This window comes from Benincasa hispida, chromosome 9 (genome assembly GCF_027475165.1).
Source record: "Benincasa hispida cultivar pf3 chromosome 9, pf3_genome.v1.1, whole genome shotgun sequence".
Taxonomy (NCBI): domain Eukaryota; kingdom Viridiplantae; phylum Streptophyta; class Magnoliopsida; order Cucurbitales; family Cucurbitaceae; genus Benincasa; species Benincasa hispida.
The window spans coordinates 71983687-72008554 of record NC_143486.1 but is presented as its reverse complement, the minus strand read 5'-3'; the positions used below and the strand labels follow the sequence as shown (position 1 = coordinate 72008554).

At 36.3% G+C, this 24868-nt stretch overlaps 2 protein-coding genes across 2 annotated transcripts; both read left to right on the top strand.

Annotated features, from left to right (window-relative positions):
• Positions 1–1191: 1191 nt before the first annotated feature.
• Positions 1192–2496, top strand: LOC120086121 (uncharacterized). The gene is made up of 2 exons (XM_039042575.2): positions 1192–1772; positions 1906–2496. Exons 1-2 carry the CDS (start codon positions 1474–1476, stop codon positions 2297–2299), a joined length of 693 nt encoding a protein of 230 aa, XP_038898503.2. The 5' UTR covers positions 1192–1473; the 3' UTR covers positions 2300–2496.
• A 4529-nt stretch (positions 2497–7025) lies between these two features.
• LOC120085845 (pentatricopeptide (PPR) repeat-containing protein / CBS domain-containing protein) lies at positions 7026–24840 on the top strand. The gene is made up of 12 exons (XM_090318221.1): positions 7026–7306; positions 7686–7868; positions 8001–8133; positions 9418–9515; positions 9674–9835; positions 9947–10015; positions 14625–14760; positions 14844–15076; positions 16291–16368; positions 22951–23022; positions 23771–23947; positions 24538–24840. Exons 1-12 carry the CDS (start codon positions 7115–7117, stop codon positions 24787–24789), a joined length of 1785 nt encoding a protein of 594 aa, XP_090174347.1. The 5' UTR covers positions 7026–7114; the 3' UTR covers positions 24790–24840.
• The last annotated feature ends 28 nt before the right edge of the window (positions 24841–24868 follow it).

Here is a 24868-nt window from a genome sequence, read left to right as displayed (position 1 = left end):
AATTAAAATGGTTTAAGAATGTATTTAAAACATTTTTAATATGTAAATGACACAATTAAAGTTACAATTCAACGGGGAAAAAAAAAAAAAAAACAGTTACATACAAATATCATAATTTCCGGTGGAGAAAAAAAAAAGGATAAGACAGGATAAGACAGATGGCAAAAAATACTATTATTAGTTTTTTTTCTAAAGGGAAAAAAAAAATGTTGAATTGCCATGTCATGGCGAACGTGTCCAAGGCGTAGATACCTAATAAACCGCAAGCGGAGTCCACTATCCCGTCTCCCAAACACCACCCTTCATTTTTTATTTTTGTCTTTTAAATTTATTTTTGCTTTTTTTAAGGTTGCATTAATTTGTTGTGTTTGTGGGTGCAAAATGTCTGCTCGTTCCTATCCATCTCTGTATCAATGCTTTATTTATTATTTTCTTTTCATTCTAAAAAAAAAAAAGTAAAATTACATTTTAGTCCACTCTTGAATTTAGGTCTATTATTAGGAGAAAAACGTGTATTATAAACAGTTTTTTTTTCAAGATTTCAAACATACTAAAGAGAAAAAAAAACAAACATAAAAAGCTACTTATAAAATAAAAATGTGAGAATTAAAAAATATGTTAAATGTAAATGAGTGGTTCATATTGTCATAACATGCGATATCATACCCCTTGACTTAGAATCATCCAATATTTAACATGGAATAAATATCCATCGTCGAGCTCTATAAACTTGAGGTGTAATTTATAGAAGAAAAATTGTCCTAAATAAATGACTTACCGATAGATAGATGATGGAAAAAAAAATTATATTTGTTCGAAGGAAGAATTATTGAAAATAGAGTCGAAGTCTCACCACTAAATAATAAAATTATTATAAGTATACAAGTAAGGACGATAAAGTGTTGTGAAAATATGTGATAGTTCACTTTTGTCACGTTTAAAATTACAAGTAAAACATGGATTTTAATCATTTAAAATTAAATTTGCATATTTAGCTGTAATATTTTATATCATCATAATCGATTTTTTTTTAAAAAATGTCCTTAAAGTTCATAAAAAAAAGGAACTTGAAAATTAGTATTAAAATTGTAATTTGACCTTTTATTTTTTTTCCAATATATTTCGTTCTATGTATTTTTTTTAATTTCTAATTCACTAAAAGAAGAAGGGAAAAAAAAAAGGAAAAGAAACAAAAAACAAATTCCAAACCAAATTCTCCCCCAAAACTCTTAAAATATCCCTTTCTCTGTAAAGTTCATAGAGACCCCTCTTATCTCTTTACTCTCTCTCTCTCTCTCTCTATCTTCTTTCTCTCTCCACCAGAAAAGTCAGTCCAATCAGCCAACCGCCGCCGGTTGATGACAACGAACCCTAATTCTAGGGCGTCGCCGGCGAGGAGAACCACAGCGGAGGAAGGTCGGAAGCCCGCCCCATCTCACTAGTGGGACGGACTCGATCTCCCGCCGGTAACTGATGGAGGTTTTGTTCGGTCCAACGTTCAGCATCGAGGTACCGCCGCCCACGGCGTTCGCTGGCGTTTCTATTCCGCTGGAGAATCCATCCCCCCCCGAGACTCAGAATCGAGCCCGGTCGGGTTTTCGCGAGTCTGGATCTGGTAGCTCGATTGGGGAAAATTCGTCGGCGAGTTCGTCGTCGATTGGAGTTCCTGACGCCGATTCCGATGACGATGGAGACACTGATGAGGTACAGAGCAAGCCAATGGAAGGAGGATTATGCGGATTGGAATCTCTCGAAGAAGCTCTTCCGATTAAGTGAGTTTCTCAATCCCTAATTCTTAAAATTTCCCCTAATTTATAAACTAGAAACCGAAAATCGAAGGCGAATTAGCAATTGAACCTGAAAATTTCCAATTAATCACGCAATTTTAATGTGATGAAATTGCAGAAGGGGATTATCGAGCCATTTCTCGGGGAAATCGAAGTCGTTTGCAAATCTATCAGAGGTGATTCAAGTGAAAGATTTAGAGAAGCCGGAGAATCCTTTCAACAAGAGAAGAAGGATTTTAATGGCGTCGAAATGGTCGAGAAAAGCTTCATTCTACAACTGGCCAAACCCTAAATCGATGCCTCTGTTGGCACTGAACGAAGATGAAGAAGAAGATCGTAAAGAAGCGAGTGAGGAATCCGATTCAGAGGACGGAGATGGAGAAAGCGATGAAGAAGATGAAGAGAAGGAACGAAGAAGACGAACACTAGGGCAAAGATTCCATGATCGAAAGCTCGTGAATGGCTTCAAATCCAAGAGCTGTTTTGATCTGCAAGAATATGAACAACAATGACTCGTAATGAAATGAAATCCTCTAAGCCCTTTGTTCTCGACTTTTTAAAGATTTATCGTTCTGAACGAAGAGGAAGGGAAGAAAGAAAAAAACTTTTTTTTTCTAATTTTAATTTTTATGTTTCATGAGTCCATGTAGATAAATTAATAATATAGGTTTTTATCTAATTATTAATAGTAATATTATAATTATATATATATGTGTATATGTATATATGGTTGTGTCATTGTGTGTATGATTTATGATATGATTGTTTGAGGGAGATGGAAAGTGACGGTGGAAAAAGGATATAATCTTCATATTTCATTTCATTGCTATTTTCACTTTTTTTTTTTTTGGGCAATGTGTAATAGAGTAACAAATCTAGTTATAACTTTTATAGTTGAATCAAGTTGGTCTTTTAATTGATCGATCAGATATAAATTTGAATTTTATGTTCGAGAAATTTTGAACTATCAATTTTGTATCTATGAAATTTATAAATTTCAAAATATTGGATAGGTCAAGATGCGAAATTGAGAATTCGTAAATATATGAGATACAAAATATAATTTTTAAATAATTTTTTCTAGTATATTTAGAGGTAGAATGATTCAAATCATAGATCTTGTGGTTGTTAGCATCGCACGCTTTTAAAAGTATTTGACTGTTCTCTAAATTTACAATTGTTTTTTTAAATAAATATTTGATTAAATATAAGGTTAGATTTTATGTCTTAAATACTCAACCTAATCTACAATTTTAAAAGTTCCATATCTATTATTAAATACAAGTCCAAACATTTAAGACTCCTAGACACGTGACTAATAAAATCTTAGGTATAATGGAGTTGGGCAAATAATGAAAATTAAAATATATATATTGAACTACTTTTTTTAAATGATAAAAATGTTTATGTATTTTTAAATATAGTAAAATGTCACTATCTATTATTGATAGATCGTGATAGATATTTATCACTGATACTTATAGATGTCTATCTTGGTATATCATAATCTAACGTGATATGTGATTGATAGATAGTGAACAAGATAACAAATTAGAGACAACATAAACTAAAGAGTTTAATTGATAATTATTATCTGAATAATTAAATTATCTTGGAGTTAAATTGTCTGTGTTTATTTGCAGAGTTGAATTGAGTTAGTAATTATTGTTTGTGTTTGTTGTGTAGAGTAGAGTTGAGTTGAATTGGGGGATCTGATGCAGTTTTTTGTGAATGAGATTAGTTTTATTTTTGTCTGTTTGTTTTTTATTTCATTCTTTTATTTTTTTAGTTTTATGCTTTGTTATTGTTGATTAATTTTCAAATATACACTTATTTTCTCAAATCATTTATGACATAGGCTGAACAATCTCACATTTTTTTCTCAATTTGTAGAACATGATAGATTGTTTTTCATATATTATTTTTAAAAACTGTAATAGTACTAATTCTCTTCAATCTGTAAAACATATAAATAAAATACATTTCATATCGTTGCTCAATTAATTGGTATATTGTATATTGTATGTATACATATCGAAGGTAATTTTCCTAATTACTAATTGGTATATTTTATGTATATATATTGAATTTTGCTAACTTAACATTATCATTTCACATATCATACAGTTTATTTTTATATAATATGGATAGTATATTTGGAATTGAAATTGTACATGTGATAATTACCTTTCATTTGATTATGGTGGTGAGAATGTGACGTAGTACAATAACATTTTTCATAAGATCACAAAAATAACATGAATCGACCGAACATGTGGCTGTTTCCAAGAAAAATTCACAAAATATATATTCTTTTCGATACTTATGATATTCGTGTCATAATACAAACATAAAAATTACATGTCATGACGTATGCAAAAGTTATCAGTCTTTTCGACATGATAGTCCATTTTCCATTTGTTGTTATCCAAAAGAAAAAATATAGGGTACTGGTTCAAATATCAGTGGTCAGTCTACATGTTTCTTCCTAGTAAACGGAGGCAATACCCCTTCCATACGTGTTTTGGTACTGCAATGAAGCAATCTGTCTTCTAAATGTTTGTGACAAGAAGGTCAATAAGGGTGACATGATCACCCTCATGAAACAAATCATCATATCAATTTTTTGTAAAATATTTATGTAATATAACACAAAAAAAAAATCTATTAAATTAGCTACCAAATTTGAAATGAAAATCATATTAGGATGTATACAAAAAAAAAAAAATGTAAACAAAAGACAAGATAAATATGAAAACATGAGGGAAGAAATCGAAAAATATAACAAAAATTCGAAAAAAAAAATAGCAACAGAAAGAAAATGGAAGAAGAAAAGGGACGCGGAATAAGAGATGAGATGAGGGAAGAAACCAAACCGTGGGAGAAGAGAGAAGATGCTGGAAGAAACCGAACAACAGGGCATCAGAAGAAGAGAGAAGGAAAAATGACGTAAAAAACACCAGAAGATTCTTGGGGGATTCCGCCTTGGATGAAAGGAACTGAGAAATTGTTAATAATGGCGGCCACCATGGGGAACTTTTAGAAAGTGACGATCCAAAGGTTTGATGAAAAAAAAAAAGATCTGGAGAAGAATCCAGACGGCGAAAATGAGGGAAGAGAGAAAAAAAATGAAAATATCACTGATTTTTAGGGTTAGTTTTAATTGGGTAAAACAAGTGGTTTTAATAACCCACATTTTTTCTTTATGAGCTTAACAAATATGGGCCCACCCAACCCAACAACTCATACCCATTTATCAAACACCCCTAAATCAATTTCAAGACTTTCGGTATAAATCCAGTCCCTCAATGACCCGCCAACTATCTAACACAAAATTTTAAAACATCTTCCAAAGCTCAGTATACGCACGTGCATGTTTATATATATATAAATGATATATTTAAGACACCGTTTGGTAACCATTTTATTTTTTTGTTTTTGTTTTTAAAAATTAAGCCTATGAACGCTGCTTCTACCTCAAAATTTCTCCATTTATTATCTACTATTCATAAATGATTTAAAAAACCAAACCAATTTATGATGATTAAAAAAAAGTAGCTTTCAAAAAATTATTTTCATTTTGAAATTTGGCTAATAACTCAACAATCGTACTTAAAAAAATATGCAAATCATTATAACAAATGTGGATGAAATAATCTTAGTTTCAAAAAAAAAAAATCAAACGATTACCGAATGAAGTCTAAACTTTCGAAGGTACTATTTTCCTATTGATTTGAAAATTACCAGGTTCGATTATTTTACTTTATATATTATTAAAAAACGAAAATAAAAACTAATTTACCTTATAATCTTAGGGTAACACTTGTCTTTGAACTTCTAAGAATTAGTGCAAGGTTAATTGGTAAGTAATTGATTTCTTTTTTTCTTTGATTAATGCTAGTGGCTTTTGTTTTAGTTAGTGTCCCCTAGATAGAAAGACAGAGGCCTAATGGCTTAGTGACATTGATGAAGGAGAATTTAAGTTAATGTTAGAATTTGAGGATTGGTGTATTAGTGGTTAGTTTTTATTTGTTTGTAAATATTTGTAATATTTCAATTTCAATGAATATCGAATTTAATTGAAGGATTTGATCCTCCGTACTATATTTATTTTTTGTTTCCAACTTTTGTTCTCTTCGTTTGTAGTTTTTTTTGTTACATGAATTCTACGTGGATTCATCTTTAAAAGCTTAAAGGCTCGTTTGTTTCGTAGATATTGCTATGAGATTTCAGACAAATATTTAATATGTTTATTTGTTTTACAGGATTTCACTTTTTAAATACACGATCTATGAAACTTTACAAATCTTTATGACATGAATTTTTACTACCTTCCATACCTGGGAAATTTTTAACATCAATTAATCATTACTATCACGTTCAACTGATACATCTACCATTTATATTTTATGTTATTTTAACTATTTAATATAAAATTTTACCGTGGATTATTAATATTATAATTATATATTTATTTTGTTGATTTTATTAATCAAATAAAATAATTTAAATACTATTTAATACAAATATTAATCTAATAATAAGTAATTAAATAATTAATCAATATAAAAATATATTACATAATTAAAATTTAATTATGATCAAATTTTGTTTTCCCATATTTGATTAATATTTAGTTTGGGTTTTCGTATATAAAATTGGCAAATAAAAACTTTTAGACAGTAATTATTTTATATATCCATTAATTATCTCAGACATTTAAAACTTATACATTTAATATTCAAACCCAAGAAACAGTTATTTTGCTATCCGAATGGACCCTAAGGATCAATTAGACACAAAATTGAATATACAATTTTAATCTTTGAACTTTGAATTTCTTTTTATTGTCAAATTTTAGTTTTGATATTTTCAATCAAATATTGAATTTAGTACTTTAAAGTTAATTTGTATTAAAGTTTGTTTAATAATAATATTAAGAAGAAGAAATGTCACCACGTAAAGGGAATGCTCTTAGAAATTAATTTTGTTGAGAAAAATCAACAATAAACTAATAGGAACTAATTTAAGTTTAAACAATTGACTAAATTAAACAAATTTCGAAATATATAACCAAAATGTTATGTATTCCATGTTTTACGTATTCCAATTGGGCTGGGCCTCGAATTACCCACAGAAGTGCCGTAAAACGGGCCAGGCCGTATCCCGAAAGATTGGGCCGAAGGGCCCAACTCAACGACACCGTACATTTGCCGCCAATTTTACGTCGTGTCGTCATCCACTTCTTTCAGTATCTCTTTCGCTCCATGGCTGATGGTTAGTTTCTCTCTGTATCTTATCGGCAGTAACAACTACAACCGGAGAAGATGCTACGGATCACATCATTCTCCTCTCGTCATCTGGCATTAAATCCGTCCGACTCAACGAACGTATTTTCTCGTTCGCTTCCTTCTCGCACGGCCGCCGCCCGGCGTCGGAGAGACTCTCATCGGAGTCCTAATCTCAAGCGGCTGACCTCTCGTGTCGTCAGACTCACCCATCGCAAGCAGCTCCACCAGGTTTTACTTGTTTCTGTTCTCTATTTACTTTGATTTATTTCAACTGTTAATTCTTAAGAATGTGAGAAAAAAGATGAAGGACTCCAATTTGTAGTCATGTTATTGCTTGCCGTTGTATACGAAATTTCACTTTCATGCCACTTCAGGATAAAGGCGAGTTTGATAATTTTCAATGTCATCTTCATTTTAAGTATCGGTAGTTCATGAATTCTCATTGATTAAATTATACTGTCTCACGTAATGGATTTGTGTGGTATAGTATTTTCGACGTTAGAAATTAGTGGTTGGATTATAAGTGAGGGCTTTCATCGAAGGGTATCATTCTTGGCAATTAGGTGAGTTTTCGTCTTTGAGTTCTTATCGTCATTTACTTTCTCAGGTATTTAAGGAAATTGAGATCGCCAAGAGACGTTATGGAAAGCTGAATACAATTGTTATGAATGCGGTCTTGGAAGCTTGTGTTCATTGTGGTGATATTGATTTAGCTCTGAGGACTTTTAATGAAATGTCCAACCCAGATAATTGTGGTCTAGACAATGTCAGTTATGGCACGCTATTAAAGGTACTTTAGTATAGTTAAACTATTATGAGTTTTAGATTCCTAATTGAGCTACGTGGAAAATCGTAATTGTAACAGTTGGGAGAGTCGTGATTATTTATTTTTCCAGTTTCATCTTGGTATTTTCTTTGCCAGGGTTTGGGTGAAGCTCGCAAGATTGATGAAGCATTTCAAATTCTTGAATCTGTGGAGGAAGGTACTGCTATTGGGGGTCCAACATTGTCAGCACCACTTATTTATGGTCTTCTAAATGCTTTAATTGAAGCAGGTCAGTTTCTACGAGAGGTCACTTGTTAAGCAGTTTTCTGTATCGTTCCTGTGTTTATCTAAGCTTCAAGGATCAGATTAACGTCTCAAGAGTTTAGGGAGTTAGTCTATGGTCAACTTATTTGTATTTTGTTCAGATTATTAAGCTTTCAGGTATAAATATTTATATTTTACTGTATTACATTTGCTGCTGTAACTCACTCATTATCATTATAAATTCAACAGTCTCACCTTAATTGATGGTGGTGAGCATTATACCGTTCTCTGTGTAACAGTTTAGATATATGTATATTACTATGTAAGCTTTGTACATTTTAATGGAAACATGAAGCAACTAAAATCAGCGTACAATGAACATTGCAGTTTAATTTGGTTGTCAGACATGATCATGTATCTATCTATGTCATTTATTCATTTTTAAAAGGCTTAAAAGGTGGAACTTTTGACTTTCTTTTTAAGGCATTCAAATCTTAATTAAGGCCAGAACCTCCTAACATACGCATTTGTTTATTTATATATAATATATTTTCATTCACATCTCAGGTAGTAAGTGACAAGACTGCGTCATTTTCTTTAAATTAAAAAGAAAAAGAAGAAAAGAGAACAAAAAGAAAACTCTTACAATTTAAATACAATTCACTTTTATATCGAAATATTTAAACAGTGCTTTGTAGCACTACTAATAACTCAAGACATCAGAAGATTGTAACAGTAATATATATTGTGATTAGATTTCGGCATCATCAGTATGTGCGAAATTCCAAATTTGTTCTTCATACTTTCTAAATTTCAATAACAAACTTTAACTTAGAAAACTATTATACATGTAACTACGGATATATATATTTTGCATGATATATGCAGTACGAAAAAAAAAAAAAAAATCTTATAAATTTAATTTTATAAAGTTTGAACTGACCCCATAAATGGACATGATTCAACGACTTGTGTTCTAATAGTTCTACTGTTATTATTATTATTTTTAATTAAAAAATTATTGATCATCTCCATGTCAGTCTGTAGATTTGTGCATATTTATGTTAGGATATATTTTTCTTGATTTTTGATGATTGTTTGTTGCTAAATGATATATTAGAGATGCACAACTAGTTTTATAAAGTTTCTTTGGTAGTTGGTTGTTTAAGTTAAATGTTACGGAAAAATAATGTAGAATGAAGAATCAAATCAATTGTAGGGAATTTTCTGTAAAAAGATTTGTTCATTATAATTAGATATCTTTTTTAAATGATATATTTATGCTATCATGTTGATTTTTGTAGTGCAGGAGACATGCGCCGTGCCAATGGTCTAATAGCACGATATGGGTTCTTACTTCGTGAAGGAGGCAATCTCTCTATATCAGTTTACAACTTATTGATGAAGGTGTGCCCACAGTTCTAGTTCTGCAGGATAATTACTAATGAGAAATAAAAATATTTGTTGCATTGTATCAAACTATCAATGTCTGACCTGGTGTGGCAATTGGAGAAGCCAGCATTTGGATTACATTGCTTAGTAATTTTCTTCTCATGGATTTTCAGGGGTACGTATGCTCAGGTGTTCCTCAAGCTGCTTTAGCCATGTACAATGAGATGCTAAATCTGGAGTTGAAACCTGATAGGCTCACATATAATACATTAATCTCTGCTTGTGTGAAGATCAACAAACTGGATGCAGCAATGCATTTCTTTGAGGAAATGAAGGTCACAAACATGTATTGAAAGGCCAGTTTAGAGCCTCCGAATACGTTTATTAATTGGTTGAGCAATCAACCAGTGTTTGTATTTTGTTACTCATAATTTCATTTTTTTCAGGAACAAGCTGATAAGTATGACCAGGAAGATATTTTTCCTGATGTTGTGACGTACACTACTTTACTTAAGGTCAGTGAACTTTTCACTCGCTTTTCTTATCATGTAAAACAATTTATTCTCAACAAGTTACATATGCTTATGATTTTTTGTTTTTTTTTTAATAAGATCAACGATTTTTGTTGAGAAAAAATGAAAGAATACATGGGTATACAAAAACAGCCCACAAAAAAGGGGAATCCATCTGCAAGAAGGGACTCCAACTATGCAAAATCATGTTCATAGGATAATTACAAAAAACCTTAGAAATCGAAGCCCAATGAGAAACGTGAAAACGAATAAGAGACCATGTATCTCTAGTATCCCTCTCAACTCTACTAAACACCCTTCTATTCCTCTCATCTCACAACACCCAAACAATAGCACAAACACTAGCCAGCTAGAGAAAACGACCTCTCTCCCCAAATGGCAGATTGAAGATGGACTCCTCGATCATATTTCTAACGTCTCTTTGACAGGCACACATCATACCAAACGCCTGAAAAAAAGAATCCTAGACAAAGCTTGAAAATCATAGTGCCAAAGAATATGGTCCAAGTCTTCCTTCGCCTTCCTGCAAAGAATGAAACAAAAAGGAACCAACGACGACATTTTCCTAACAAGCCTATCCAACGTACTAATACGGTTGTGGAGAACTTGCTAGGTAAAGAATCTCACCTTTTTAGGAATTTTAATCCTTCGCAACGATGAGAAGACAGACTCACCCACAAAAGCAGGGTTAACCAAACAGTGAAAAAGCGATTTACACGAGAACCCTTTCAAAGGATTAAGGCTCCAGACTGTCACATTTCTCCTCCCAAGGCGAAAGGGATGACTTTCAAGAAGAGAAATGAGGTCACCCACATCCATCGTTTCCCTATCGGACAGAGCACGACGGAACTCAAAGGAGAAAGAGCAAGAACTCATTGTCCAAACGAGAAAATATCACAAAATGATTTTTAAGAGATGACAAATGATACAACCGAGGGAAAGAACTACAAAAAGGTCTCTCCCCCACCCAGTGATCCCAGTGATCTTCCCAGAAATACGTCTTTCTCCCATCCCTCACCACATAACGAACCCAAGGAACAAAAGTAGAGAGCTCTTTCGCAATATCTTTCCAAAGATTCCGATAAGTCTCATTAATCCCTTTAGCCAACCACTCAAAAGGATGGGGACCATTTTTACTAGCAATAACCCTACGCCACAAGGAATTGGGCTCGGAGGAAAAGCGCAACAACCATTTGGCTAAAAGGGCTTTGTTTCAAGCCATAAGGGTCCCAATATCAAGACCCCCCAAACACATGGGTTTCTCGATGATCTCCCATTTAATAAGATGCAAGCCGATACCTTTCCCTTCATCAGCCCCTTCCCAGAGGAAGTCTCGCATCAACCTCTCCAAACAATTACACACCTCCCTTCGGAGCTCTAAAGAGAGAAAAGACATAAACCGAAATGCCACTTAGGATGGACTTAATGAGAGTAAGACGACCTGCTTTAGAAAAGAAAGTCTTTTTCCAAGAAGCCAATCTATTTCAAACTTTGTCTATCACAGGGTCCCATAATGAAACACACTTCAAACTATTCCCAAGAGGAAGACCAAGGTAAAAAGAGGGAAACTTCCCACCTCACATCCAATCCACTCAGCCCACCTTTTAATCTTTTCATCCTCGCTATTGATACCCATGACACAACACTTACCCCTATTTATCTTCAGGCCTGACATCTCCTCAAAGAAAGTAAGAATGTGATTCAACATTGAAAATGAATTAACATTACCCGAGCAGAAGAAAAGGGTGTCATCCGCAAATTGAAGATGGGAGAGAGAAACCCTATCCTTACTCACCTCAAAGGGCTCAATTAGGTTACCTTCGACACACTTAGTCACCAATCTGCTAAGCACATCCACAACAAGGAGGAAGAGAAAAGGGGAGAGTGGGTCTCCCTGCCTCAAACCTCTCGACGCCTTCACATTACCTCTAGGGCTCCCACTGATTAGAAAGGAGTAGCTCATATTCCTCAGGCAACCCTAGATCCTCATACGCCATTTATAACCAAAGCCTTTCCTATATAAAACCTTATCCATAAAGTTCCCATCCACATGGACATAAGCTTTTTCAAAATCAATCTTAAACACCCCTTCCTTCTTTCTAGCTCTCTAGTCCTCAATCGCCTTGTTGGCCACAAGGTCTTGATCCAAAATTTGCCTCCCTGCCACGAAGGCCTTTTGCTTATCAGATGTAGTTGATAGGAGCACCCTCTTCAGACGATTCGCCAGAACCTTTGCTAAAATTTTGTACACTTGTGATGAGACAAATTGGATGAAAATCTTTATCTCTTGTCACATTCTCCTTTATTTTCATAAGTTCGTCTGGACTATTATTCAAAAGGTCAAATAATTAGGGATCAAACAGATGTAAGTTTCCAACATTAATCTATTTAATCCCCCTTTCGTTAAATTAGAGATGTCCACGGGGTGGGGTGGGGCTGGGGATGGCTTCCCCGTCCCCCCTCCCCATTACCCATTTCAGTCTCCATCCCCGTGAAATTCCCTGCGGGGATCGGCGGGGATTCCCCATGGGTTCGTCGGATGGATGACCCTTTTTCAAAGGCTCTAATGTAAACTGTGTACCTTTTTAAAAGTGAATGAAAAATGGCCTTTTGCTTGTGTCAGCACCCTGTGAATTTACCAATTCGACCTTGAAAACCATCCACGCGCTTGCAACTGAGAACACCTCTCGATGCTCGATGCACGATACACGACACTCCATGTGCTATGCTCTACACTCTATGTTTTATGCTCTATGCTCGATGCTCGATGCTCGATGCATGATACACGATGCTCGATGCTCGATGCATGATGTACAATGCTCCATGCTCGAGCATTGTGTATCGATGCACAGTACACAATGCTTGATGCTCGATATACGATGCTCCATATTCTATGCTCTACGTTGTATATTGTATGGTCTATGCTCGATGCAAAGAAACGCAAAAAAAAAAAAAAAAAGAAAAATAGGAAGAAGTAGAAATGCAGAGAAAATGAAAAAAAAGAAAGAAGAAACACAGAAAAAAGACGAGAAAAAAAAGAGAAAAAACCGAAGAAGAAATGCAAAAAAAAATAAAAATCGCAAAAAAAAAAAAAAGAGCTTTAAAAAAAAGAGAAAAAGTTAGAAGAAGAAACTCAAGAAAAAAAGAAAAAAAAAGGAAAAACGTTGCAAAACGAAGAAAAAAGAAGAATGCATTTGGGGTTAAAGTGGTAATTTCATACAATGATGACATGCATAAGACCACTTTTCATTGGTTTTAAGAAAAGAACCCATTTTTCATTTGGGCCTTTTATTTTAGAAAAATTTTGGAAATTCCCTGCGGTGATCAGAGGGGGAAGGTGGGGATTCCCTCGGGGAATTTGGGGGGATCGGGTTCCCGTCCCCATCCCCGTTTAGCCAATGGGGAAAATTTTCTCCCCGCTCCCTCCCCCATTCCCCGTCTAATTGGGGATTCCCCACCCCGTTCGGAGGACCCCGACCCCGTGGGTTAAATGAACATCTCTACATAAAACTTTTGGAACACTTTGACCAGGTCCTCCTTCACAAGGGACCAATTCTCTTGATAAAAAGCCATTGTAAACCCATCCGGCTTTGGGGTTTTCGAACTATCGCTTCCAAAAACAGCCCTTTTGATCTCCTCAACAGTAAAAGGCTCGGACAAACTATCCTTATCCTCCTCAGAAATAGGGTTCCACTCAATCCCTTGAACAAAGGGTTTGGCTGACACCTTTGGACCATATAACCTAGAGAAGAAGCTAATAACTTCCTCTTCGATCTTCTTATCCTCCATAATGACCTCCCCTGAATCAGAGACCAATGGGCCAATTCTATTCCTGCTCTTTCGGCCACTCGCCACCCGGTGGAAGAGAGTAGAGTTGCAATCCCCATCCTTAGCACACACCGACTTCACTTTTTACCTACAGCTACAAGTCTCCTTTCAGATAACCTCTGCAAAAGGACCTTAAGGGCGTCCTTTCGAATATTGTTGCAGTGTCTGAACTCGGGTAGTTTCAGTGTGGGTCATTTGGTAGGTAGGTTATTTTGTAGTGTACTAGACTTCCTTTTAGTTGATACTGGTATTAAAAAGATTATGGGTGTATGTAGTAAAGTTTCCAGGTGAAGTGTTTGGCTTGATGGGTCATTTGGTAGTATTGATGTGCAATCACTTTGACGAAGAGAAATTTTTGGGCTTCCCTATGGTCTTGTAGAGGAAAATATAATCTCAAACAAGATACTGCCTATTTGATACTGTTTCTATCCTTCGAGAGTGATGCGTAGATCTTCTTTGTTTTACCAGTTGATACTGCATCTGGAATTCTTCTTTAGTTACTATGGATGCATGCAGTCATTGTTCACAAACCATGCGAAACCTGCATCCAAATTAATTGAATATAGCCATAGGAGCATATTATTTACTGCCCCACCCCCCATTCTGGTCTGACCCACAATAGTTCTTTCATGTTCTAAAATTTTCTCGAGTGGTTCTAGGTTCTAGCTCCTTTGGGTAACTAGAGCTACAAGCTGGTGGATCTTGATTTCCTTTCATGACATGAACTTTCCATTCATTAATTACGGTTATATTTTTGTAATAGGGTTTTGGGATTCTGAAAGATGTCTGTCTTGTTCACAAAATTGTGCTGGAAATGAAGTCTTCTCATGATTTGTTGATTGATCGAACAGCATACACCGCAATGATTGATGCTTTGGTTAACTGTGGCTCTATTAATGGTATGAGTGTATACATAACTAGTAAGTGGTAGAAAATTTTGGGATTGAATTGTACTGAGTAGGTAATTTGTCCATGGTAGCAGGTGCTCTTTCTTTATTTGGGGAATTATTGAAGCTTTCGGGGTGGAATTTGGACTTACGGCCAAAGCCACATCTCTATCTCACTCTCATGAGAGTTTTTTCTAGTAGAGGAGATTATAGGATGGTCAAATGTTTGCATAGACGCATGTGGCTGGACTCCTCTGGAACTATTTCTCCTGCATATTCGGAAGAAGCTGATCATCTTCTCATGGAGGCAGCTTTAAATGACAACCAGGTACTGTCCATTTTCTTCTGAGATTTAAATGTATTGGAGAACACGTGGCTTTTTTCCTTTTAGTGCTAAAAGTTTGCTTCCTTTATATTGTAGACCACAGCATATACGCCCTCAGTAGATAGAGATGGACTGTTGATTGTTATACAAGTTATTGAGCTAATACAGTGGTAGTTTATCCAATTTACTATAGTTTTTACCACAATGAGGGTCTGAGTGGCAAAGAAACAAGTATTTTCCTTTATGTATTTGGCAAGATTTTAAGTTGCAAGTTGTCAAAAGCCACCTGGAAGCAAAAATCTTGTTTACATGAATTGTTGTTTTGGTTGTTGGTGTATGTACAGTACATATTTGGTCCTAAAAAGGGCCTCCTCCATGCCATTTTTCCAAATTGATGTTTTATGTGCAACTGTAAGGAAAAGCGAGAGAATTACCGTCCATTAGTATTTTAAGGAAGCTCATACACATTTTGGGTCCATCCCTATGCTTTTCATGAGATATAAGGAAATCTACAGTACAAAATAGGGGATTTTAAAAAATAGAAAAATAAGTGAAATTATTTACACAAAATAGCAAAATTTTAATCTTCTTTGATAGAGGTTAATAGAAGTCTATCAATGTCTATCAGTGATAGAAAATAATTTAAGTTTATCACTGATAGACGCGGATAGAAATCTACCCGTGTCTATTATTGTTTTTTTTTTTTTTGCTATTTTTGTAAATATTTTGACATTTTTTCTATTTGTGAAAACTTCCCTACAAAATATTGCATCACCATCTTTTTAAGCATACAGGTGGGATTATTTGGAATGGCTCCAGTGAGAACACGTTGGAGCTAATTAGTTCTTTGAGCTCTTCGTAGGTTTCTATTACCAGCTGTTATTATTATTATTATTTAACATAATGGTTCCTTGCTTTAATAAATCCAATTTGGTTAATTTCTTTTTGTCGGCTCCCTTGGACCTGCCTTGAGTGGGAGGATATTTTATTTTTGTCGCTTCGAAATGTTTCTTTATCCAATGAAGTTTCTGTTTCCAGTAATAAGCAGAATCATGAATGATTAGACTCGTTAGAGTGCTATGAAGGTGAACGGCAACTTTGCAATCTTGATAAAATCATGTTAATTTTAGAATCTGCATACTTTCACATTTGGTTAATCTTCTTTCATTCTTTTCTTTAAGATATTTTATGGACTTTGTGACATATGCCCTTTGCAGATTGATGTGGCAATAGAGAACCTTTCAACAATTATTAAGAAATGGAAAGGAATCTCATGGTCTAGTCGAGGAGGCAGTGTAAGTAGATATATCTTACTATCTTAATTATTAGGATAAATTTTTTGCCATTTTGCAGCGTCAACTTCCGTTGTGAATGGATTTTATTTATATTCCCTATATTTAAAAATACATTAAACATTTTTATCATTTAAAAAAATTAGTTCAATATATATTTTTTAATTTTCATTATTTGCCCAACTCCATTATACCTAAGATTTTATTAGTCACGTGTCTAGGAGTCTTAAATGTTTGGACTTGTATTTAATAATAGATATGGAACTTTTAAAATTGTAGATTAGGTTGAGTATTTAAGACATAAAATCTTTGCCCAACTCCATTATACCTAAGATTTTATTAGTCACTGTTTCTTCCACTCTTTGATAAGATTTTATTTTATTTTATTTAAATCTGTGTAAACAATTATTTTAAACGGATGAAAATAATAACAGAGGAAAAACACAATATTTACGTGGAAATCCTAGACCAGGGAGAAAAACCACAGTACAGATCTTTTCTTTTATTATTATAAAACTAATACTTTGAATACATGAGAACAGGGTGAATAAATAGACTTGTAGAGAACCCTAGGGTTAGAGGCAATTACAAAAATACCCCTAGAGTAAAAACCCTATTTTCAACACTCCCCCTCAAGTTGGTACATAAATGTCGATAAGACCCAACTTGCTGAGACAATAGTCAAAATTTGGTCTAAGCAGCCCCTTGGTGAGAACATCTGCCACTTGTTGATTAGACGGAATATAGGGAATACAAATGCTCCCGTTATCCAGTCTTTCTTTAATGAAGTGTCGGTCAATATCTACATGTTTGGTCCTGTCATGCTGAACTGGGTTGTTCGCAATGTTTATTGCAGCTTTATTATCATAGAACAATCTCATTGGAAGCTCCCTGTCTTGGTAAAGATCAGTCAACACCTTATTTAACCAGATTTCTTCACACATTCCCAAATTCATTGCCCTGTATTCAGCTTCAGCACTACTCCTCGCCACTATTCCCTGTTTCTTACTTCGCCAAGTGACAAGGTTACCCCAGACAAAGGTACAATATCCAGAAGTTGATTTTCTATCAATAACAGAGCCTGCCCAATCATAATCTGTATAGGCTTTAATCGTTCTTTTCCCAGATTTTTTAAACATTAAGCCCTTACCGGGGGGTTCCCTTCAAATATCGAAGGATACGCTCAACTGCATTCATATGTTCCTCATACGGAGCTTGCATAAACTGGCTCACAATGCTTACTACATATGAAATGTCTGGTCTGGTATGGGATAGGTAGATCAGCTTTCCAACCAACCTCTGGTACCTTTCCTTGCTCACAAGAATCTCGTTGTTTGTAACACCAAGTTTTGCATTATACTCCACAGGTGTGTCAACAGGTTTACAGCCAGTCATGCCTGTCTCTTTGAGTAAATCAAGTGTATATTTTCTTTGCGATACTGAAATACCTTCTCTTGATCGAGCTACCTCCATTCCCAGGAAGTATCTCAGCTTACCAAGGTCCTTAATTTCAAATTCTTTGGCCATTCTCATTTTAAGCCTCAAAATTTCACTCTCATCATCACCGAATAAAACAATATCATCAACATACACTATGAGAACAGCAACCTTCCCGGAAACCGATCGTTTTGTAAATAATGTATGATCTGAGTGCCTTTGGTTGTAACCTTGTGCTTTAACAAATGTAGTAAACCTATCAAACCAAGCCCTTGGGGATTATTTCAGTCCATATAAGGATTTCTTCAGTCTACAAACCTTGTGCTTGAACTGACTTTCAAATCCAGGAGGCGGGCTCATATAGACCTCTTCTTCAAGTTCACCATTAAGGAACGCATTTTTAACGTCCAATTGATACAGTGGCCAATCTTTGTTAACAGCAACTGACAACAACACACGAATAGTATTGAGTTTAGCTACAGGAGAGAATGTTTCAGAATAATCAACTTCGTAAGTCTGGATAAAACCTTTAACAACAAGTCTGGCCTTATACCGATCAATCGTCCCATCTGATTTGTATTTTACAGTGAAAACCCATTTGCAACCAACCGTCTTGTGTCCTTCTGGTAAAGGCACCTGTTCCCATGTACCATTTTTCTCAAGCGCCCTCATTTCTTCCATAACAGCCGATTTCCATTCAGAGTTCTCCATGGCTTGACGGATATTGCTTGGAATTATTATGGTGTCCAAGCTAGTGGTAAATGCTTTAAACTCGGAAGACAAGTTATTATACGTCAAGTAGCTATGCATAAAGTACTTTGCACATGAGCGAGTACCTTTCCTTAGTGCTATCGGAAGGTCGAGAGAGGCATCATGATTTTCCACTTCTCTCGGTATCTCAGCATGATTGGTCACCTGTAACTCGAGATTTTTAGTAATATCTTCCACTCCTTTGTCAACAACAGGACTTTTATCTTCCATTTCTTTGTCAACAACAGGACTTTTCCCTTTATTATTCTCTCTTTCAGCTGTTTCTTTATCTGTCACATATTCGATATGGTCATTTCGACCTCCTTCATCTTTTTCGTCCCTGCACTTGTCAGTCTCCATACATATATCAACTTCATTAGTTTCAGGAATACACGTACTTGAACCAGATGCCGGTTCTGACTCCTGGACCTGAGCCGACGGATTAACAGGTGGAAATTCTTCCTTTCGACGATTCTTCCTATAGTAGGTTATCCAAGGAAGCTGGTTGGTAGGGAGAACAGGGCAGGCTCTTTCAGAACTAGTGGAAAGGATCAGAGTGGAATCCCCTAAGGGAATAGCATAGGTGGACCAGTTAGGCTCTTCACTTGGACTCTCCCCCTGAAGATGACTAACGGGAAAGAAAGGTTGGTCTTCAACAAAGGTAATATCCATGGATACAAAATATTTTCTAGAGGATGGATGATAGCATTTATATCCACGTTGATGAAGGGGTTACCCAACAAAGACACATTTTTGAGCACGAGGGTGAAATTTTGTGCGATTTGGGCCATGAGAGTGGACAAAAGCGACACAGCCGAAGACACGGAGGGGTACATCGGAAATCAGATGAGTAGTCGGAAAGGACTCTTTGAAAAGGTCTAAGGGATTATGAAAGTCAAGGACACGAGAAGGCATACGGTTGATGAGGTGAGCTGCTGTAAGAATGACATCGCCCCATAGGTAGGACGGAAGAGTAGCAGACGACATTAAAGACCGGGCAACTTCCATCAGATGGCGATTTTTACGTTCGGCTACTCCATTTTGTTGAGGAGTATAAGCACACGAGCTCTGATGAACAATTCCCTTAGACACAAGAAAGTCATGAACAGAGGTATTAAAGAACTCTCGTCCATTATCACTCCTTAAAATCCCAATTTTGGCATGGAACTGGGTTTCAATCATAGTATAAAATTGTTTAAAGGTAGATGACACCTCTGACTTATCGGCTAGTAAGAACACCCAAGTAAGACGTGTATGGTCGTCTATGAAGGTGACGAAGCAACGTTTACCAGTAGAGGTAGTGGTTGGTGATGGTCCCCAGACATCACTATGAATAAGGGAGAAGGGACTAGATGACTTATATGATTGAGAACGAAACGAAATACGACTTTGTTTGGCACAAATGCAAACATAACAAGTTAAAGATGCTATATCAATATTGCGAAACAAATGTGGAAATAAATATTTCATATACTGAAAGTTCGGATGGCCTAAACGATAATGCCATAACATAGTCATTTTTCAGAAGTAGAAAACTTTAAAGACATAAAACCAGCGGTGTGATGCTCCTTAGAAGAAGTCTCTTCAGAAAGAAAGTAGAGCCCTCTATCATGCCGGGCAGTGCCAATCGTCATCCCCAACTTCTGATCCTGAAACACAACAGAGTCAGGTGAAAAAATAGCTTTATAGTTCAGATCTCTTGTAATTTTACTGACCGATAAAAGATTATATGATATTTGTGGCACATGAAGAGTATCACGAAAAATAAAACCATCAAAAGGAAAAGTATTCCCTTTTCCTGCAACTGGGGCAAAAGACCCATCTGCAATTCTGATACGTTCATTCCCCGCACTCGGACAGTAAGTAACAAATAATTCTAAAGAACTAGTGAGATGATCTGTGGCCCCTAAATCTACGATCCAGGGTTTCTTGCCATTAATGCTAACAAGACCAAGAGCTGAGAACGTACCTGATTGAGCAATGACACTTACTTCGACAACACACATTGGTCTTACTATGGGCTAAAGACTGATGCTGTGAATTTTCAATAACTGGATCACTTATAGAAGTACGTCCGGAGTTTGATCTATCATGGGACTGTCGTTTCTTACTGTTCGGGGGCCTGCCATGCAGCTTCCAACATTGGTTCTTTGTATGCCACGGCTTCTTATAGTGCTCACAGGCAGGTATGGGCTTTTTGTCACTGTCAGAATTGGACGTCTTTGAGACAAAGGCTGATGCATCAACAGAGGCTATCACCAGACTGTTCATAGCCTGTGATCGGTCTTCTTCTAGACAAATCTCGGAACACACCTCTCGGAGAGACGGAATAGGTCGTTGACCCAATAAGCGACTTCGAACACTATCATATTTTGGGTTCAATCCGGCCAAAAACACATAAACCCGATCTGCCTCTTCAAGCTTCAAATACTGTGCCCTATCCTGTGCGCAGTTCCAGATAATCTCTCGGCACAAATCCATTTCTTGCCAAAAAACTAACAGCTTATTGAAGTAGGACGTAACAGTCATGTTTCCTTGCTTGCATTCATGGACTTGTTTATGTAAAGTGTACAACCCGGATGCGTTTTGTCATTGTGAGTACAAGTCCATGGTTTCCTCCCAGATATCTCTTGCAGTTGCTGCATATAGAAGAGGCCGGCCAATCTGGGGCTCCATACTGTTGATAAGAGCAGACCGTAGCAAAGAGTCCTCCCCTTTCCAGATTCTTTCTTGAGGATCACCTGGGATGGGTTTCGGAATTTCTCCTGTCAGATATCCAAATTTATGCCTACCTTCTAGAGCCATTCGAATTGACTGGGACCATGAGAAGTAATTCTCCCCATTCAGTTTTTCTCCAACCAGAACTCCTGCAGAATTGTCCACTGAACCAGTTAAGTAATTTGTATTGGGCAAAATAGATAACGAGTTTATCGGATTCTCTGGACCAGTAGACGGTTGGGAAGTTGTGCCAAGCATTGTATCTGAAATCTGCTGATGCAAAAAGGCCAACCGATGTCTCACATCATTGGAGTAATGAACCGAACTACAACCGGCTGAAAACCGAGTTGCCATGGTCGCCGGTGGGACATTGGTAGCCGGCTGAGAGATCGCCGGTAAATGAGAAGGCCCCGGTCGGCTGCGCTGCTCAAGATGGTTGCCGGAAAAACTCTCATCCCTCTGGTCAAACGAACCGAGAATAGAATCGGAGAGATTCTGCTCTCCTTGCCGGACGGAGTAACTCACCGGGCCTGTCGCAAGCGACTCCTTGGGTGTACATCGGCGGCGCGGTCGTGTTTCTGAAGGAGGTAGAAGATCGGAAAAACGGCGTTGCTTCATCGATCGGCAAAACGGGTTCGACAGACGACGAAACCCCATAATCGGCGACCGGAAACTCAGATTGCCGAGGAGGAGCGATCGGAAGCTCGTCTGTCGCCTGCACATCGGAAACGCCTATGTCCGTCGACGTTCTTGGGCTGTTCCTGATCGGCGACTGTGATCCCGTTGCAACTGGATGGTTTCTTGAAGAATTGGTTGCCTGCAATCGGACGACGGAGATTAAGTCTGGTAGGGCAGCCTGAAAACACTCCTTAACCGCAACCCTAATAGCGGTTTGCATATCAAAACTTGAAGATTCACCAGCGGAAGGCGATTGTGGATGGTTTTCTTCCATAATGGCTAGAATTTTGTCCCTTTGCTCTGATACCATGATGAAAATAATAACAGAGGAAAAACACAATATTTACGTGGAAACCCTAGACCAGGGAGAAAAACCACGGTACAGATCTTTTCTTTTATTATTATAAAACTAATATTCTGAATACAAGAGAACAAGGTGAATAAATAGACTTGTAGAGAACCCTAGGGTTAGAAGCAATTACAAAAATACCCCTAGAGTAAAAACCCTATTTTCAACATAAACTTCATTCTGGTTCCATTTTTCATGTTTCGTTGGTGATATGCCTCAAGGGAATCCTAAGGCCTACTATGGGCTTGACTTGAGATAATTTTATTCGATCTGCATAAACAAAAGCAACGTAAGTTATTTTTAGTTCTTTGGTTCTTCAAAATCTATTTATACACTTCTCAACTCTCCTAAGCACTTTAGCTTCTTGATGGGGCTTGACTTGAAGATGCTTATATGCTGCCCTAGAATTCAGAAGAATTTATAATACCATCTTATACTTCTAGAACTTTCAAAGCGTCTATAACCATGAGAAGATTGGCTTTTGAGCAGTCCAATGCTTGAAAGTTGAAATGCTCTAACCCCTTTCCCTTCTCTGCATTGAAGCCTTGAAGCGCAGGTGTCTTTTATGAAATCGGTTCATTTTCCCATGACTTGTTGCACTTTTCTTTATTCAATTAATGTAATTTCTAATATTTATGTTTCTGCTGATCCAGGTTGCTCTGCGTATTGAAGCATTGCTGGGACTCACCAAATCTTTCTTCAGTCCTCCTTGCATATTTCCTCGGGTTTGCATTTTCTCTGTTTACAATGATCCGGCTTGTTTCATGTCTTTAAGATGTGTATGTGCTAAGGATAAATCAGAAACGTTATTATGGTACTTAGGGTCATTAGTAATTAGTTGGAGTGGTTATGTGATATGTTATAAAATAAAGTGGTTAGGAAAGGGTAAAGGTATGCATCAGCGTAGATGGTTTAGGCTTGAATGAACTCAAGAGAGAGAGGAATACAGTACCTTGAACTACTTGGGTTATCTTATGGATCTTTATCTTTCACATTTCAATGCCATTTGGGTTTTATTAGTGTGTTAATGCTTATAAAAATGTTTGGATGCTTAATCGTGGACATCATAAATTCTTGAGAGAAGCGTTTAGTCATTTACTTCTTTAACTGTTAGTGGGTGCGTGATAGACCCCGATTAAATACGTGTATAGGAGGAGGAAGAGGAAGAAAGAGAATTGGGAATAAGAAATTGTTAGAGTTGGTTATGTGGGCTCGAGAGTTCGTTATTGTAAGGAGTGGTATATATTTTGAGTCTAGGGCTGGGGGTGGGTATCTTTTTGCTGATTTCTTGAGATGGGAGAGAAGGGAAAGCTCTCTAATTCTTCCCTTGGCAATTACCCTTATTGATTAATAAATTCGGCTCTCATTTTTTAGAACTCGAGTCCTAGATATCTGTCATTTCCATAAATTTTAGTTAATTATTTGATCATATGGAAGTCTTCTCTTTAGTTTACTTGTACACACTCATTGCAGGTAAATCCTGGTGCACCTATTGAGAGTGTCATGATGCCATTTAAAGCCGTTCAGCCATTAAATGGAAGCTTACAGTTGAAGGAAGTGGTTATGCGTTTCTTTGACAAATCAGTTGTGCCTATCATAGACGACTGGGGTAGATGCATTGGACTACTGCATCGAGAAGACTGTACTGAGGTGAATCTTCTTTCCATGACAAATTACACCATACAGAGAATTCTCTATGACTACAGATGTTATCTTTTAATCTTTTGGAACCATATTATAACTCAAAATGGCATAAATATACTCAATTGTTTGAAATGAAATCTTAAACCACATTTGTAATTACAATGGATGCTTAATTGAATAAGACAGGCTCCTCCAGGAATATTTATGGATAATAGTTTTTCAAGAACTACTGGAGTACCATTCATGTGTAAAGAAACTTTAGATCCTGTTTTCCATTCAAAGAGATTTCCTACAAATTGTAAAAATTCGTCCAAAAAATTAGTTCATTTTATGATTCTTTTAACATAACCTTCCATGATAATGAAGAACAAGCTTTGATGGGCACGTGCAACCTTCTAGTTATTGTGACCATAGGCTATTTGTTTGATTTTGATTAAGTGGAGGGCAAAGTTTTTTACCTTGTGTACTACTACCTTGTATGGATTTTTCGCTTATGAAGAGACCGAGTAAAAACTAGCTATATTAACTGCAGGATATGATCATTTGGTTGAATGATTGTGAATGTATAGAAGAATAAATATCTGTTTATGGTGCAGTTGGATGCTCCCCTTTGGAAAATGATGAGAAGCCCTCCTCCTGGTGTAACGGCTACAGCATCCATTGGACATGTTGCAAATCTAATTCTACAAAAGAGGTACAAAATGATTATTGTTGTAAGACATAGCAAGTTTAGTACCTATGATGCCTCGAGATTGAGGGCTGTCGGTGTTTTTACTACCGAGCAATTGTATGGCTTCATTTCTCCCACTCCGATGCAGCCTCAACCGAACATTCCATGTAAGACGTAACAGATGAAAACAACCCTCCATTTTTGAAAAAGAAATTAGCTTTACAGAAAATGTCTACGTGCATCTATCGGTTTCTGGG

Bases quoted from the DNA above. Each gene is read 5' to 3' on its own strand.
- LOC120086121 (XM_039042575.2), top strand. From the start codon at position 1,474: ATGGAGGTTTTGTTCGGTCCAACGTTCAGCATCGAGGTACCGCCGCCC. The intron at 1,773-1,905 runs GTGAGTTTCTCA...ATGAAATTGCAG, and splicing joins GAAGAAGCTCTTCCGATTAA to AAGGGGATTATCGAGCCATT.
- LOC120085845 (XM_090318221.1), top strand. From the start codon at position 7,115: ATGCTACGGATCACATCATTCTCCTCTCGTCATCTGGCATTAAATCCG. The intron at 7,307-7,685 runs GTTTTACTTGTT...TTACTTTCTCAG, and splicing joins ATCGCAAGCAGCTCCACCAG to GTATTTAAGGAAATTGAGAT. The intron at 23,023-23,770 runs GTTTGCATTTTC...CACTCATTGCAG, and splicing joins CTCCTTGCATATTTCCTCGG to GTAAATCCTGGTGCACCTAT.